This window comes from Zingiber officinale, chromosome 3A (genome assembly GCF_018446385.1).
Source record: "Zingiber officinale cultivar Zhangliang chromosome 3A, Zo_v1.1, whole genome shotgun sequence".
In the NCBI taxonomy this organism is placed as follows: Eukaryota; Viridiplantae; Streptophyta; class Magnoliopsida; order Zingiberales; family Zingiberaceae; genus Zingiber; species Zingiber officinale.
In genome coordinates, this window is record NC_055990.1 from 148,959,132 (window position 1) to 148,974,655 (window position 15,524).

The 15,524-nt window shown below is 40.6% G+C and overlaps 1 protein-coding gene across 4 annotated transcripts; it reads right to left on the reverse strand.

The window, feature by feature from the left end:
- Positions 1–2,404: 2,404 nt before the first annotated feature.
- On the reverse strand, positions 2,405–14,731 carry LOC122052758 (probable aldo-keto reductase 2). Of its 4 annotated transcripts, XR_006132089.1 has the most exons (7): positions 14,379–14,731; positions 14,098–14,298; positions 13,771–13,943; positions 13,585–13,687; positions 13,160–13,493; positions 6,754–7,490; positions 5,298–5,814 (listed from the first exon to the last, which is right to left on the reverse strand). XR_006132089.1 is itself a non-coding variant. In XM_042614451.1 (6 exons), exons 1-6 carry the CDS (start codon positions 14,598–14,600, stop codon positions 5,753–5,755), a joined length of 1,095 nt encoding a protein of 364 aa, XP_042470385.1. In that variant the 5' UTR covers positions 14,601–14,731; the 3' UTR covers positions 5,298–5,752. The 4 variants fall into 4 exon arrangements, 3 of the variants coding, with proteins under 3 accessions (XP_042470387.1, XP_042470385.1, XP_042470386.1); XM_042614451.1 differs by lacking the exon at positions 6,754–7,490; XM_042614452.1 differs by lacking the exon at positions 5,298–5,814 and having other exon boundaries at positions 6,514–7,490.
- Positions 14,732–15,524: the final 793 nt, after the last annotated feature.

A 15,524-nucleotide genomic window follows, 5' to 3' on the forward strand; every position in this document is an offset into this window, starting at 1 on the left:
GCCTTCTTTCTCTTTGGTTTCTTTGGATCCTTCTGGTTCGGGCAGTTAGCCTTGATGTGCCCTTTCTGATTGCACCCGTAGCAGGTCACTTCGAATTTAACCTTCGAGCTTGGTTGGGCTTCTTTAGACTGGATGGCCTTTCTGACATCCTTTTTGTTGAAGCCCTTCTTTTTGCAGAGCTTCTTTACCAAGTTGACTATTTCGGTTGTAAGTTCATCGTCGTCTTCCGATTCTGGTTCTTCTTCTGACTCAGGTTCGGTTCTGCGCTTCATTTTTGATTCGCGCGTTCTCCCTGTTCCTGCAACCAAAGCCAACCCTTTCTCGGTCGGGCGTGCATTAGTCTGTTCGTGAAGTTCAAATTCTGCAAAAAGTTCATCTAACTTAATGGTAGACAAGTCCTTGGAGACCTTGTAGGCATCTACCATGGATGCCCAGAAGGAGTTCCTTGGAAAAGCATTTAAAGAATACCTTATGATGTCCCGATTGTCTACCTTCTGTCCAATTGCATGAAGACCATTGAGCAGATCTTGAATCCGAGCATGGAGTTGGGCAGCTGATTCACCTTCCTGCAATTTAATGTTAAATAATTTATTGAAAATTAAGTCTCTTTTACTTACTTTGGTGTCGGATGTCCCTTCGTGAAGTTCAATGAGCTTCTCCCACAACTCTTTGGCACTATTGAAGGGGCCGACGCGGTTGAGTTCTTCTTTTGATAGGCCGCACTGGAGGGTGCAGGTTGCCTTGGCATTAGCTTCCACCTTTTTAATCAGAGATGCGTCCCAATCCTCGTATGGTAGTGGTTTGTCGGCGTTATCAATTAGTAGTTGGAGTCCGGTTTTGACAATCATCCAGACTTCAAAGTGAGTCTAGAGATATGCCTCCATCCAACCCTTCCAGTACCCGAAGTCGTCTCCGGTGAATAGCGGAGGGCGGGCTGTACTGTAGCCTTCTTGAAGGGCCATTTCAGATCAACCTAAAAAGAAAACAACTGAAAAAAAAAATGTTCCAGGACTTGGTCCTGGTTTAGTAGTGCGGAAGGAAGAAAATGGATCACGAACTCGAGTGGTGCTGCACCAACTCTGAGCAGAAAGTCGATTCGAGAAAAAGAATTAGAATCTAGCTATGAAGCTAAATTCTAATCGACTCCGAAAAATCTGAAAATACCACGAAAAGTATTTTGAATGGTGGTTGCACCGATTCAAAATGGCCCCGCTCTGATACCAATTGATGGATCGAAAGCGCTAGAGGGGGGGTGAATAGCGCTCGTGGCTATTTCATTTTTTGAAATATCGGAATCGTAAAATTAAGTAACGCAGCGGAAAAAGTAAAGCAAGCACAGAACGACGCAGATGTTTTACTTCGTTCGGAGCCTATGACGACTCCTACTCGAAGGCCCGCGGTCCTTGACCGCTTTCGGTGGGCAACAACTATAATATCGGAAAGATTACAATTTGAATCACAATTAATGCAATAAGTAAACTGATGCCGACAACAAAAGATCGAAGAGTCTGAGCTTCGGGTCGTCGACGTCAAGTAGTAGCACTTCAAGGTCGTCTCGTTGGCAGCACTTCACAGAAGAAAGCTTAGAATTTGTTGTTGTTCTTTAGCTGCTCCCTCGACCCTCTTTTTATATGACATTCCGGGCGCCTGGATCCCTTCCGGGCGCCTGGAGTGTGACGTGGCCAACCAACCAGGATGCTCCACGTGGCGAAGTCGCGGCAGGGATAAAACTTGGTCCCGGGCGCCCGGACCTGTTCCGGGCGCCCGGACCTGTTCCGGGCGCCTGGACCTCCGGGCGCCCGGACCACCTTTTTCCAGCAGGTTTCTCTCCTGCAAAACAAGGTTAGTCCGAGCAAATACCTTGCAAGACAGTGTTAGAATCTGATAAAACATAGTAAAGAAGAACTGACAGTCTTCGGACTGTCCGAGTCTGACTTCGGATTCCCAACCGGAAACCCTAGGTCGACCCGACGCCTACTGTTCCCTCTACGGGGAACGCGTCCTCACCTACTCCCCTCAGGAGAGATTACCTGATGTCAGTCCGGTCCTCCAGACCAACTGGACTTTCCGCCTAGGGTTACCACCCCCTATGACCTAGGGTTACCGCCCCTAGGGTTTTTCTCCACCTAGGGTTGCCACCCCCTAGGACCTAAGGTTGTCGCCCCTTAGGGTTTTCCTTCACCTAGGGTTACCGCCCCCTAGGACCTAAGGTTGCCGCCCCTTAGGGTTTTCCTTCACCTAGGGTTACCGCCCCCTAGGACCTAAGGTTGCCGCCCCTTAGGGTTTTCTCTCACCTAGGGTTACCGCCCCCTAGGACCTAAGGTTACCACCCCTTAGGATTTTCCCTTTGCCTAACCGCAGCTAGGACTTTCCTGAAACACTTATTCAACATGTTAGATCACCACAAACCTTAACTTTAAATCCTTTGCCATTATCAAAACTTAGGTTCGATCGTCGGATGCTTCCCGCATCAACAACCAGTTCGTTCTCTTCATTAGCTACCACTATCACCCCTAACTTCTTCGGAACCACATGGATGGGACTTACCCATTTACTGTCAGAAATCGGATAAATAATGTCTGCCTATAAGAGTCTAGTCACCTCCTTCTTTACCACGTCCAAAATCAAAGGGTTCAGTTGTCTCTGTGGCGGTCTCACTGGTTTCATCCTCCTCTAAGTAGATCCTGTGCATGCAAATGGAAGGACTGATCCCAGGAATGTCTGCCAGAGTTCATCCAATGGCCTTCCTATGTTGTCTCATAATCTCTAACAATCGTTCCTCCTGATCCGGATCCAAATTCTGAGCTATAATGACAGGCAGCTGCTGATTCTCTCCCAAATACACATATTTCAAATGTTGAGGCAATAGCTTCAACTCCTCCTGTGTCTGATCCATAGTAGGTGATCCTAGGGGTATTCTACTGAGTCATCCCCTACACATACCTCTTTCTCTCTGAGCGATCCTAGGGGTAATGCTTCTCCTAAGCAATCCCCTACGCATTCACTTGAGTTAACATCATATTCCACATCTAAAACATCCTCCAATAATGCAACAAATTCATTCTCTTGACTAAAATCAGAAACCTCTAAGTCTGAATCAATATCTGACAAGAACTCTATGCCATCCAGCTCCTCTGAAATATCCAAGGTAAGAATAGAATGGTCCTCTCTTGGATGCTTCATAGCCTCAAAAATGCTGAACCAAACTACTGTGTCTCCTATCTCCATAGAAAGAGTTCCTACATGTACATCTATCTTGGTTCTAGCAGTCTTCAAGAATGGACGTCCAAGAATAAGCGGAGATCTGTTTGTAAGCACATCACCCTCCATGTCTAAGATGTAAAAATCTACAGGAAAAATTAACTCCCTTACTTTTACCAATACATCTTCTATCACTCCAGCTGGGTGTGCTTGACTTCGGTTAGACAACTGAATCACTACACCTGTAGGCTGCAGAGGTTCAATTCTTAATGATTGAAAAACTGACTTAGGCATCACATTAATAGAGGCTCCAAGATCTAACATTGCATCCTCAAAAATACAATCTCCTATAACACAAAGAACTGTGAAAACTCCTGGATCTTCACACTTCTGAGGAACTGGCTGAAGTAATGCTGAGACATTTTTACCCATACTTATCAATTCATTTCCCTTCAATTTCTTTTTGTGCACACAAAGATCCTTGAGGAATTTGGCATATTTAGGAATTTGCTTGATCATGGTAAGCAAAGGTATATTCACTTCAATCTTGTTGAACAGTTTTACCAATTCTTGATATTCCCTAACCTTTTCTTCCTCCATTTCTCTTCTTGGTTGTACACTTCTTTGAGGGAAAGGTAACGGAATGGAAGACTCAGCTCCTTGCTAGTTCAGATTGTTTTCCAAATTCTGTGCTGACTTTGGAGCTGAATTTGAAGCTGCTGTTGGATTAACTTCTAAGCTGAAATCTGCTCCACCAAATAGAGTAAACTCTGAAGTTGTAGGTTGTGTAATATGCAGCTGATCAGCTCTAAAATTTTCATTCTGTGCAGAATCTGTTGGCTCTGAATTTGCTGGAAAAATCTGAGAATTCTGTAAGTTTGAATCTGCAGCTGGTTTGGGTAAGCTCTGCTGTGGTCCAGCTGAAAAATTCGGATTTGGGTCTGGAATTGTTTTACCACTTCGCAAAGACAATGCACTTACATTTCCCTTAGGATTTGAAGTATGTTGTGAAGGTAACTGCCTAGATCCTTGGTTCTACATCTGATTAATGTTGCTAGTAGTTGCCCAATCTGTCTTTCAATGTTTTGCAATGTTGTATCAGTCCTCTGCTGGTGTTACTGTTGTTGCATCATTTGCTGTTGCTGTTGCAACATTTGCTGCATCAAATCTTCTATCTTTGAGCTACTAAAATTGTGATGAGGTTGTATTGATCTTGGGCTTGTAGAAGATGGCAGTGCAAGCTGAAATTGATGTTGATTTGCATTACTTGGCTGCTGGAAATTCTGCACAGGTTGCTGAACATGCTGGAAATGTCTGTGCTGATTCTGTGAATTCTGAAATTGTAGCTGGATCGTATTATGTGACTGCTGAAAATTCTAGAATGGTTGAAGTTGCTGATTCTGGCTGAAGTTTTGCTAAAATTGTTGAGAATGACCTGCTGGATGATTCTGGTAATGATGCTGATTCTGTTGATGCTGATAATATGGCTGATGAATCCGCCCTTGTGGTTGTTGCTGATAAAATGCATTCTCATACCTCAAATTAGGGTGATCCCTCCATCCCGGATTGTAAGTTGATGAGTTGGGATCATATTTGTGTTGTTGAAATTGAGGTCTTGAAATGGCTGCAACGGATTCATCTTGATGTAGATTAGGACAATGATCCGAAGAGTGATCTTGGCTTGAACAAATTCCACACAACTTCATCATTAGTAAAGGAAAATTTAAAACATGACACGAATTTTGCAACGTCATTTGCTTCACTAGAGAGGTCAATTCTTGCAAATTGTTTCTAATTTCTTGTTGCTCAGACGAAACTAAATAAGTTTCATTAACCACTCTAATACCAAGAATTCTACTCCCAAATTGCTGTGAATTTTCTGCCATATTTGAAATTAGCTCTCTTGCTTGATTTGGAGTCTTATTCACCAAGGCTCTTCCAGCTGTTGCATCTATCATGCTCCTGTCCATGGGAAGTAGACCCTCATAAAAATATTGAACAAGGAGCTGGTCACTAATTTGATGTTGTGGACAACTCGAGCACAACTTCTTGAATCTTTCCCAATAATCATAAAGAGTCTCTCCCACTACTTGCTAAATACCACAAATGCTCTTCCTGATAGTTGCAGTCCTAGAAGCTGGGAAAAATTTCTCCAAAAATGCTCTCTTCATATCAATCCAACTTGTAATGTATCCAGCTGGAAGGCAATATAACCAGTCTTTAGCTGCTCCCGTCAAAGAAAATGGAAAAGCCCTCAACTTAATGTCTTCTTCTGAAATCCCTTGTGGCTTCATGGTTGAACAAACCACATGGAATTCATGTAGATGGTGGTTGAGATCCTCTCCTGATAAGCCTTGAAATTTGGGAAGCAGATGAATAAGCCCTGATCTGAATTCAAAATCTCCTGTCAAATCTGGATAAGTGATGCATGAGTACTTATAAGCCACATCTGGAGCTGCAAGCTCTTTCATGGTTCGATCCCCTTTTGTTATCTGATTATCCATCTCTGAAATTCTGCTCTCACAAGTTGCTGCTGACCTAGCTTGTCTCCTTAAAGTCCAAAAGGTTCTCTCAATCTTCGTGTCAAGTTCAAGCGATGTTGCAAAGGAAGATCTAGTCATGCAAGCAATTTAACAATCAAACTTCAGTATATATTCAATAAAATCAGTAAACTACAGCTCAAAAAAAGAAAGAAATTATTCACACCAAAACAAACAAACAATTCTAGCAAAGGTCCCCGGCAACGACATCAAAATTTGGTAGCTATCCAAAGTGATGTCACAAATAAACTCTCAAATTAATTTTAAGATCGAAAACCCACAACTACACAAGGAAATGTTTTAGTATAAGACCTGAGTCGAATTTTCGAGGATTATGCTAGAAACATGCTTATCTTGGATTAAGAACATTCTTTTTGGGTTTTCTATATATGAAATGGGGGTTTGGTATTAAATGCAAAAGGGAACAGAATTGAACTTGCTGGCAACAGTTAATTTCTACCGCAATGAATTTTAAAACAAACTAGAAATCAAACACTTAAGCCACATTTGCATTAAATGGAATTTAACCAAATTGCACTTATGAAAACCACATATTCTAAATTATTCCTAAACAAACTTAAGAACTAACCTTAGGTTATCAGAAATTAATCTGAACTGAATGCACTCAACTAATTAAATTGACCAAATGGGAACCAAATTGCAGAATTCAACTTAATTAACTGCAGAACAAAACGTGCAAGAGAGCTTAACACCACATCTAACTCATCACACTACAAATTCTCTATTCTATAACTCCAACAAACTTATCAACTGATAGAAGGCTAAAATAGAAACACTGATCTCAAACAAAGGAAACAAAATTACAGCAGTAACTGCTGCACAACCAAAACAAAAACAGAACACCAAAGAACATAAATCAGAAGAACAGATTCGTGCAGAAATTAAGACTACAAACTAATCTAAGCTATGAACTAGTAAATTCAGAAACAAAGTGCAGAAACAAGAAAATCTAAACTACAAATCAGACTGCAGGTAAGCTAAACATCCCTACAACTCAAATCTCTGACCAAACTTGTCTTCTCCTTGCCGTCGCATAAGGATCTGTAGAGAACACTCCAACAGAAGTCGGATGGTGATCTCGAGCTTCAAGATGAACCCAGATTCACTTGTATCAGCTCTCAAATCTTCAACGAGATCAGGTTTCTGAAGTTGTTCACTATTGCGCCTGCTGGGTTCTCTGGAACTGGAGTCGCGAGCTGGACGAAGGGAGCTAGGAACGTTGAAGTGCTGTCGGAAATGGTTCAGAATCACCGGAGGACCACCGCCGATAATCCCGTGAAGGAATGGAAGCTCAAACCAGAAGAACGCCGCTGGTCTGAGTTGAAAATCGCTACTCGCAGCTATAGTACCCTGCTCGCCAAATTGATTCGCTGATGAAGAACGTTGGTCGGAATCTGGTCGCCGGAGGCTGAGGAACTCCACGCCAATGAGGACAAGCTGGCTCGAAGATCTGGAAGAAGGGAGGAGCAAGCGACGCGCCGTCGAGAGAAACGGCACGATGAACAGTAGCGCAAGCTCACTGTTCACCGTGCCAATTTTCCCTTTTATACCTAGGGTTTTAGCCAATAAAACCCTAAGTTAATGTAAGGCTCATGTGTGATCTAGCTTGGGTTTAGGCTCCATGAAATCAATTGAAATCTAGGTTAGTTGAGCCCAAATGTGGTCTTGCACTACTTCATTTAATTAGATGGATCATTCCTCCACTTGCCTCATGAGACCATTTGTAACCTACAAGACCAAATTCACAAAATGAGGAATAAATCATGCATTAAAAGGAAAAACATCACAAGGCTCATAAAAATCTTGTTTGGTGAAACATGATCAAAATTGGAGTTTAACATATGCAAATATATAAAGAACACCAAATATTAACCTAAAAATAATATATCTAATCAAAGCTTATCAGGCATGCCTATCCTTGACGCAACAGTAGAAGCTTCTGTCATATGGTCCGCCTGTCGACCATGCCTCATGTCAGCGGCACTATCTCCCAAAAGGATGTCAAGAGATACTACAGTGCTCCCATTACTTGGCCGAACGGGGTAAGTGCTTGGCCTGGACTCTGCTCCGTCCATGGCCAGGTCCTGCTACTTGGCCGAGCGGGGTAGCCGCTCGGCCAGGACCACTTGCTTTGTCAACCCCGTGGTTCTTCTATGCGGTGGTCATGTAGTAACATATCCTTCCTCGCTCAAATCAATTATACGGTCTCCCTCGGCATCTTACTATTCCGTATTAACTGTCAACTGTCTTGCGTATCATCCCGAGCTGGCATGGAGGTCTGCTCAGACCCGTCTCTCGCCGGTCAGAGCCTGACCACCTGACCAACCATTGAAATTGTCCCCCGTTCGGCTCTTTGACATCCGGGTATTGACCACCTTGAGTTTGACCTCCACCTTGGTAGTTGGCCCCGTGCCAAGTAGGCCTCCCTCCATCGCCACATCATATTGTATTTACCTGATACATTTGAATGTATTGTGAATTTGAATGTTGTAGATGTGAATGTGTATTGGTTTGTTTATAATGTATCATGTAAACATAATGAAATCATTTAGAGAGAGGAGGTATTGTCAAATTATTTTAGAAAATTAGCAAGGGAAACAATATTCCAGTTGTCAAAATGGTGATAGAAATTTTTTTCTGTCGCTAATGTTAGTGACAATAGTGACAAAGATTAACTTCCGTCGCTAGATTTAGTGACCGAATTTAATGTTGTCGCTAATATTAGCGATGGAAACAAATATTAGTTGCTAAAATCACATCGGCGATCGAAATTGGTGTGATTGAAATATTTGGTCGCTATTTGGTGTTCTTTTTGTGGTGTCAAATTTGTGATCACAAAGTTCCTGTCAATGCGGGGACTTAAAGAACGATCCATTGTATGTAGTCCTATCTTACATTGTAAGAAATTATTTTCATGACTAGAACAAGTCACATGATAATAATTTTACAGCTCTTCAAACCAACTATGTAACGACCCAATTTTCCCTATTTCAAGTTCTAAAAGTCCATAAAAATATTTGGAAATACTTTTAAAATATTCTAGAGATTTTTAGGAATTTTTAGAGTATTTTTACGTAATTTTTGGAGGTCGTTTAGTATGTTTACAAAAAGAAAGAAGTTTTGACAAAAACCGTTGAAGGTGAGACTCGAACCCTAGACCTCCGGCCGAACCCAACCTAACCGAACATAGCCAACCAACTAGGTTGCGCACGCTTTGTTAACCAAATATGAGGAGAAATAAGTTTAAGGTATAGTATAATGGGAACCCAAAAATTAGACCTAGCTATAAAAGGTTAAGTGAAAAGGGATTATTTTTATTCTTCTTTTTCTCCCGAAATTCTTCTTCCTCTCGTTCTCGTGTACGACAGCCCCGACGTTGCTTGGGCGAAGATGAAGCCGAGATTAGGGATGCACTCCAGCGGCTGGCGAGCGTTCTTCTTCAAGGGTTCTTCACAAACCAAGCTTCTCTCGGCAAGGCAAACGCTCGGGCAAGAGAAGAGGCCGAGATTTGGAGCTACCCGAACCCTAGAATCCCCTTCCTTCTCGGTTGTAAGTCCAAGAATCGTCTGTAAGTACTACTCACCTGTGGTAGGAGTTGCTCCGAATTTACTTTGGTGTTTCCTTGTTTTCTTGAATTTTGCCGTGAAAATTTTGGTTTTTGGTTTGCTGCCGTGAACCCTAAAGAAAGAAGAGAAGAGTTAGTTCAGTTTAGGCATGAAGGACAGATTTGATTTAGGTTTTAGTTTTCTTTTTGATTCGGATTAACCTGCGCATCCTTTGCTGCCGTGAGTTTAAAAGAAGAACATGTATGGTGGTTCAAGCATGCGGGTTTTCTTTCCTTGCTCTGATTATTAAGCCGAACAGCCCTTTTTTGAAGCTTACTGTCGGTTTGTTTGTGCTATGCAATGGGAAGGAACAGCCTTATTGTGAAGTATTCAGCTAGACCTCTTAATGGCTAATTTAAATGTGCAGCGGTCTCTTATGGTGTAGTTTAGTGTTTCAGTTTGAAATTATTCTGTTAATTCCGAGCACGAACAGAACAGCTCAGATTTCCTTTACATATCCATGAGCAAGAACAGCCACAATTCCCTGTCAGCTTTAGAATTTCTGTACAGATCTTGCTTCCATAGAGAGGCTCGGCTTGCATTCTTGTATAGATGTATTAGATTAGAGTTGTGAGCATAACTTAGTATTATTAGAATTTTCTTTGGGAACATGTTTATGCTCGCCGGAATCTAGTGACAGATTTGTAAATGCTGAAATCTAGTGTTCAGATTTATGTAGACTAAAATTTAGCTTAACAGCTCTGTTTTAGTTGTATGTAAGTTTAGTTAAACCGTAGCATGCAGTGTTTCCCACTGAACATAAAAGCTTTCATTTTAGCGTCCCAGATTTTAGACCTTTGCTTGCTATTTTAACAAGTACGAACAGCCCCTTACTGTTAGTTTCGGTTATGCTTTGCATTGGATAAGAACATCCTTTAATTAGTTAGAATGGTTAAGCAATTTTCCTTGCAACTCAAAGGGCAAAAACAACCCTTATTTAGTTAGAAGGGTGGCCTTTATTTAAAGTATGCAGTATTAGAATAGCATGATTAGTAAGCTCAAAGTTGCTTTCTTAGCTCTATTTTATAGCATGTTTAGAAAGTCCAAGTTAGCTTTCTTTTGCTCTATTTTACAGCATGTTTAGAAAGTCCAAATTAGCTCTCTTTTGCTCTATTTTACAGCATGATTAGCAAGTTTGAATTAGCTTTCTTTTGCTCTATTTTATAGCAAGATTAGTAAGATTAGATTAGCTTTCTTTGCTCTTATCACAGCATGTTTTAAAAGTTCAAACTAGCTCTCTTTTGCTCTATTCTAGAACATGATTAGTAAGTTCAGATGTGCTTTCTTTTCCTTTGTTTTACAGCATGTTTAGAGAGTTCAGATTTGCTTTTCTGTTGCTTTGTTTTATAACATGCTTAGAGAGAGTTTAGATTTGTTTCCCTTGTATTGTTTTTATATAACATGCTTAGTTAATTGTAATCCTACACTTGTTAGATATATCTAAAGGATTCCAATAAACTCTAATAAAGGATTATGAGAAAACTTAGTAAAAAGAAAGAGACCGAGGTCTAGTTAAAAAGAGATAACAAGTAAACTAAAGTAAGAGGCTAGTACCCGACTTCCAAGGTTGTCGTTAAACAAATCCAGGTGACCAATTCCAAGGTCTTGGCCCTGGTAAGACCAAGGTCTTTACCTCATAGGACTAGAGGCTCGCTACCTCAGTCACTATTAGAGAGCGCGCAAAATAAAGATGGTACTAAGCCTGGGCCCAAAGAAAAGAAGAACAAGAAGATGAAAGTGAAATAGAAATTAAAAGTTTAATTTCTAGTATAAGAAAAGTAAGAAGAACAAGAAAAAGAAAGTGAAAGAGAAATTAAAAGATTAATTTCTAGTATAAGAAAAGTAAGAAGAACAAGAAGAAGAAAGTGAAAGAGAAATTAAAAGATTAATTTCTAGTATAAGGATATAAGAAAATGAAACAAATTTATGCTTAGAATCAATAAAAGTTTAGTTCTTTAATTCTAAGTCTACAATAGTAGTTTCATTATTTTCCTGTCAGTTAGTGAGCATGTTTAGTATTCAGTTTTATTTCTGTATACCATGAGTACATGCAGCTTTGCTTTAGCATTACAGTTTCAGTATTATTGCATTACTTTTATGCACTTCGATGTTTTTGTGAGATAGATTAGTACTTACTAAGCGTTTTCGCTTATAGTTTTGTTTTCTTTCCTCCTACTGCAGATAAAGGAAAAGCTAAGATATGAAGGGAGACGTCAGGGTGGTGGTGGTGATGAAGGTGTGTGGTGACTGGACTGTGGAGAGATCCAGAAGTAGCTGGCAGAATTGTCAAGACTTCTTTTTAGTTCTCTTTTAATGTTATATTAAATTTGGGATTGTAGTTGAGTTTATTTCCGCATGTCTAATTAGTCACTTTCATTATTTATGGTGTGATGAGTTGTAGTATTGTTTTCTTTATTTTGGATTTATTATACTGCGTGGTTGATTGATATGTGTTCCAGCCGCTTGTGGCTGAGTATATATTGCATGTATTGTTGAATATGGTCACCGGTACAGGGGAGACTCTGCCGAAATTTTTCGGTAGCGTTTCCATGTGATTTTTTAATCATACCGGTTAAGTAGAGTTAGTAGTTAAGTAACGGTCATCCTTAGAGAGTGGTAGTAGTAAGAAGGGTGGTCGTTACAAATTAAACATAGAGGTGATTGGCCCAGATCTATGATAATTTTTCATCGACTATCAAGGTAAATCCGGAAGCGCAAACGATTTCTCGTCAAAGAGCTAACTTCCTAGAATTTTCATACCAGTAAAGGAAAATCTCCATAGTGTGCATAGTTAGGAATTGAATTATGAGTGCTTGAGAACTACTGGAACGCTTCTACAGCTTCTGAGTAGCCCAAAGACAATCTATGTATTTTATAGTTGCTTATAAATGGGATTTTGATATGTAGTACATTTGATTTGCATAGTGAGTGAAGAAAAATACTAAGGTATGTTTGATTCAAGTTATCATATACAACCTTGGTTATGTGATTACCAGGTAATCAAATAACCAAGGTTATGGGGAATAAAACATAACCAAATGTTGTTTGGTTCAACCTAAGTAATGTAATAAAAACTTGTTTATTTAAAAATTTTAATAAATTCTCTAATTTAATATATTACTATATTACCCTCAGTTGCAAAACCAACTATACATATTATTATAATAATAATAATAATTATTATTATTATTATTATTTAATTTTTTATGTTTTTTTACTTTTTTTCCTATATATTTTTTACGTTTTTATGTGATTTTTTATTTTTAATGTTTTTATATTTTTTTAAAAAATTTTACATTTTTTTGATTTTTATATTTTTTAAATTTAATTTTTTATTTATTTATTTTAATTTTAATTTTTTTTATTTTAAATTTTTTTAGTTTTTTAAATTTCTATATTTTTTATTTTTATTTTTAAAAAAAATTAATATTTTTTTATATTTTTTTTCCTTTTTTTCATTTTTTTTTTATCGGAGAATATTTTTAGTAAAAAAAATCGTTAACTCCGAAATTAAGAAAAATTTTAATTTTATGAGATTTTCATATTCCAAGTTGCATGTGTCACATGTGTCTGACATGGAACAATACTCAAGAATTATTGATTACCTAAATCAAACAAGATTTTCATTAATAACCATCCTAATATAATTTACCAAGCAAACCACTCAATCATCAGGCTTTACACAAGCCATTACCACAAGAACATATACCCTCGGATCACTAGAAGACTTACTCGACTACGACATTATCACAGATAAAAACCAGTTCGGCAGATGGGAATAAGCTCATTCACCTTTCCATGAAGATAGAGGAGGTGTATCAGAGTTTTTCCAGGTAGCCACTTGCTCAGGGTATCTATCACCCTTAACAACATCCACTGAAGCATACGATTCGAGCTCAGCCATTTCCTCTGGTGTGAGTTTTACAGACAATGCTCCAATGTTCTGCTTCAAGTTTTCAATCTTTGTCGTGCCAGGTATCGGGCACACATCACTTCCTTGATGATGAACCCATGCCAGTGCGAGTTGTGAGGAAGTGCATCCCTTCCTCTTTGCCATGTCGTTTACACGTTCAAAAATAACTGCATTCTGAGCCAGATTCTCTGGCTGGAACCGTGGGAAATAAGACTACATGTAACAAGAGAAAATTCTGCTAGTTATCTTCCACAACTTTAACATATTTCCTCAAGATAACAGCCACTGGAAAGTATCAACTCACCTTGCGTGAATCCTGCTCGGGTGCATTTTCGATTAACTTAGTTCCAGAAGAAAAGAATCCGCGTCCGAGAGGGCTGTATGCTACAATTCCGATACCAAGTTCCCTGGAGAAAAAAAAATGAAATAATGTTACCGGCAATGTCACAGAAAGAAGTAATATATGAATCGGAGATAGGGCGACCTTTACCTGCAAGTAGGAATTATTTCTTCTTCGACATCTCTTGACCACAGAGACCACTCTAATTGGACAGCAGTTATCGGGTGAACAGCATGCGCCCTCCTGATTGTTGAAGCAGAGGCCTCAGACAATCCGATGTATTTGATTTTTCCGTCTTCAACTAGTTCCTTAAGTGCTCCGATCTATAATAGACGAGTGAAATAAGATTTAATAGGAAGGGGGGTTTTTAAGAGAACAAGTCGAGCTGGATGGAGCGGAGAAATTAGGGCAGGAGCGGGATCGAAAAAATCGAAAGGTTTGATACATGATGATCGGAAAAGGAAATCGGAAACTGACCGTGACTTCGATGGGAACCCTGGAATCGATGCGGTGCTGGTAATAGAGATCGATGCAATCGACGCCGAGCCTCTGCAAGCTGGCCTGGCAGGCGGACCTCACGTAGGCCGGGTCCCCTCGGATCTCCCTCTTCCCGTCTTCCAAGTAGAATGCGAACTTGGAGGCCAGTTCCACCTTGTCCCTCACGCCCCCTTGCAGCGCCTAAAGATCAACGAAGGAGAGGATCACGATGGAGGCGTAGAGGATCCGGGGTGGGAGTGAGGCGAAGAAGGTAGGGGTACCTTGCCGAGGAGGATCTCGTTGGTGTAGGGTCCGTACAAGTCGGAAGTGTCGAGAAAGGTGACGCCGGAGTTGACGGCGTGGTGGATGAGGGCGATCATGTCGGCGTCGGGTTTGGGGGGGCCGTAGAAGGCGGACATGCCCATGCAACCGAGGCCCTGACGGGAGACCTCCAGCCCCTGAGAGCCAAGCTTCATGCGCCCAACGCCTGCCGATGCCGCCATCTTCCCCCTTCTCGGCTTCTCGTTAGCACTAAGCAGCTAGCAGTGTAGCAGTGTGGATCGGTGTGGCGATGGCGATACCGGTGGTATGTGCCCTAGTTAAATAACGTGGGCGTGATGAGCGATGGCTGCATTTTTCCAGTTCAAGGCTGCGCCGCCGGGTCGGCATGGTCAAAGTTCTAGAAACATCAGAAGGTGGGAATTTTTCAGCATTATTATTAAAATATTAATTCTTCCATTTTATAAAAAAAATATTTTAAATTTTAAACGATATTACCTTAATTATAATTATGAATTGATAATTGATACGATAGATAAGTATTTGATCCTATCTAAAAGTTGAAGAGAGGACGTTGAAGATGTGATGTTGCTATTGACCGCTAATAGATTCTGCTGAGACCTGCAACCATAGACCACATCAATGTCGAGCCTGGGAAGGGGTCTTCGGTGTTGGTCGTCCAACGCTCAAGTTAGTCACCGGCGATGAAGATGAAAGCGGAGCAACAGGAAATGAACAGTAGTAACAACTATTGTGCATACCTCCGTTGAAGTTTGGACCCCCCCCCCCCCTTTATATAGAGTTCCGGTAACGTGCGTGCACGTTTTTCAAGGCATGCACGTTTTTCAAAGTTTTCCCTAAAAATACTTGTCGGTAAAGTGTCTCTGACACAGTATCTTAGCGGACTGAGCATATCTCTAAAATGACAATAGAAGTTTCCGTCGTACGATCTTCTATTTGACCATGTCGTCTGTCGATGGCACTAGCTCCCAAAAAAATGTAGAAAGATGGTGTTGTGTCTGTTGCTAGGTCGAGCGGGATAGCCGCTCAGCTCGGGATTCCACTGTTTGTTCGGCTGATGAGTTTGCTACCTAGCCGAGCGGGATAGCCACTCGGCCATTATTGCACTGTCCCTTTGGTTGGCGAGT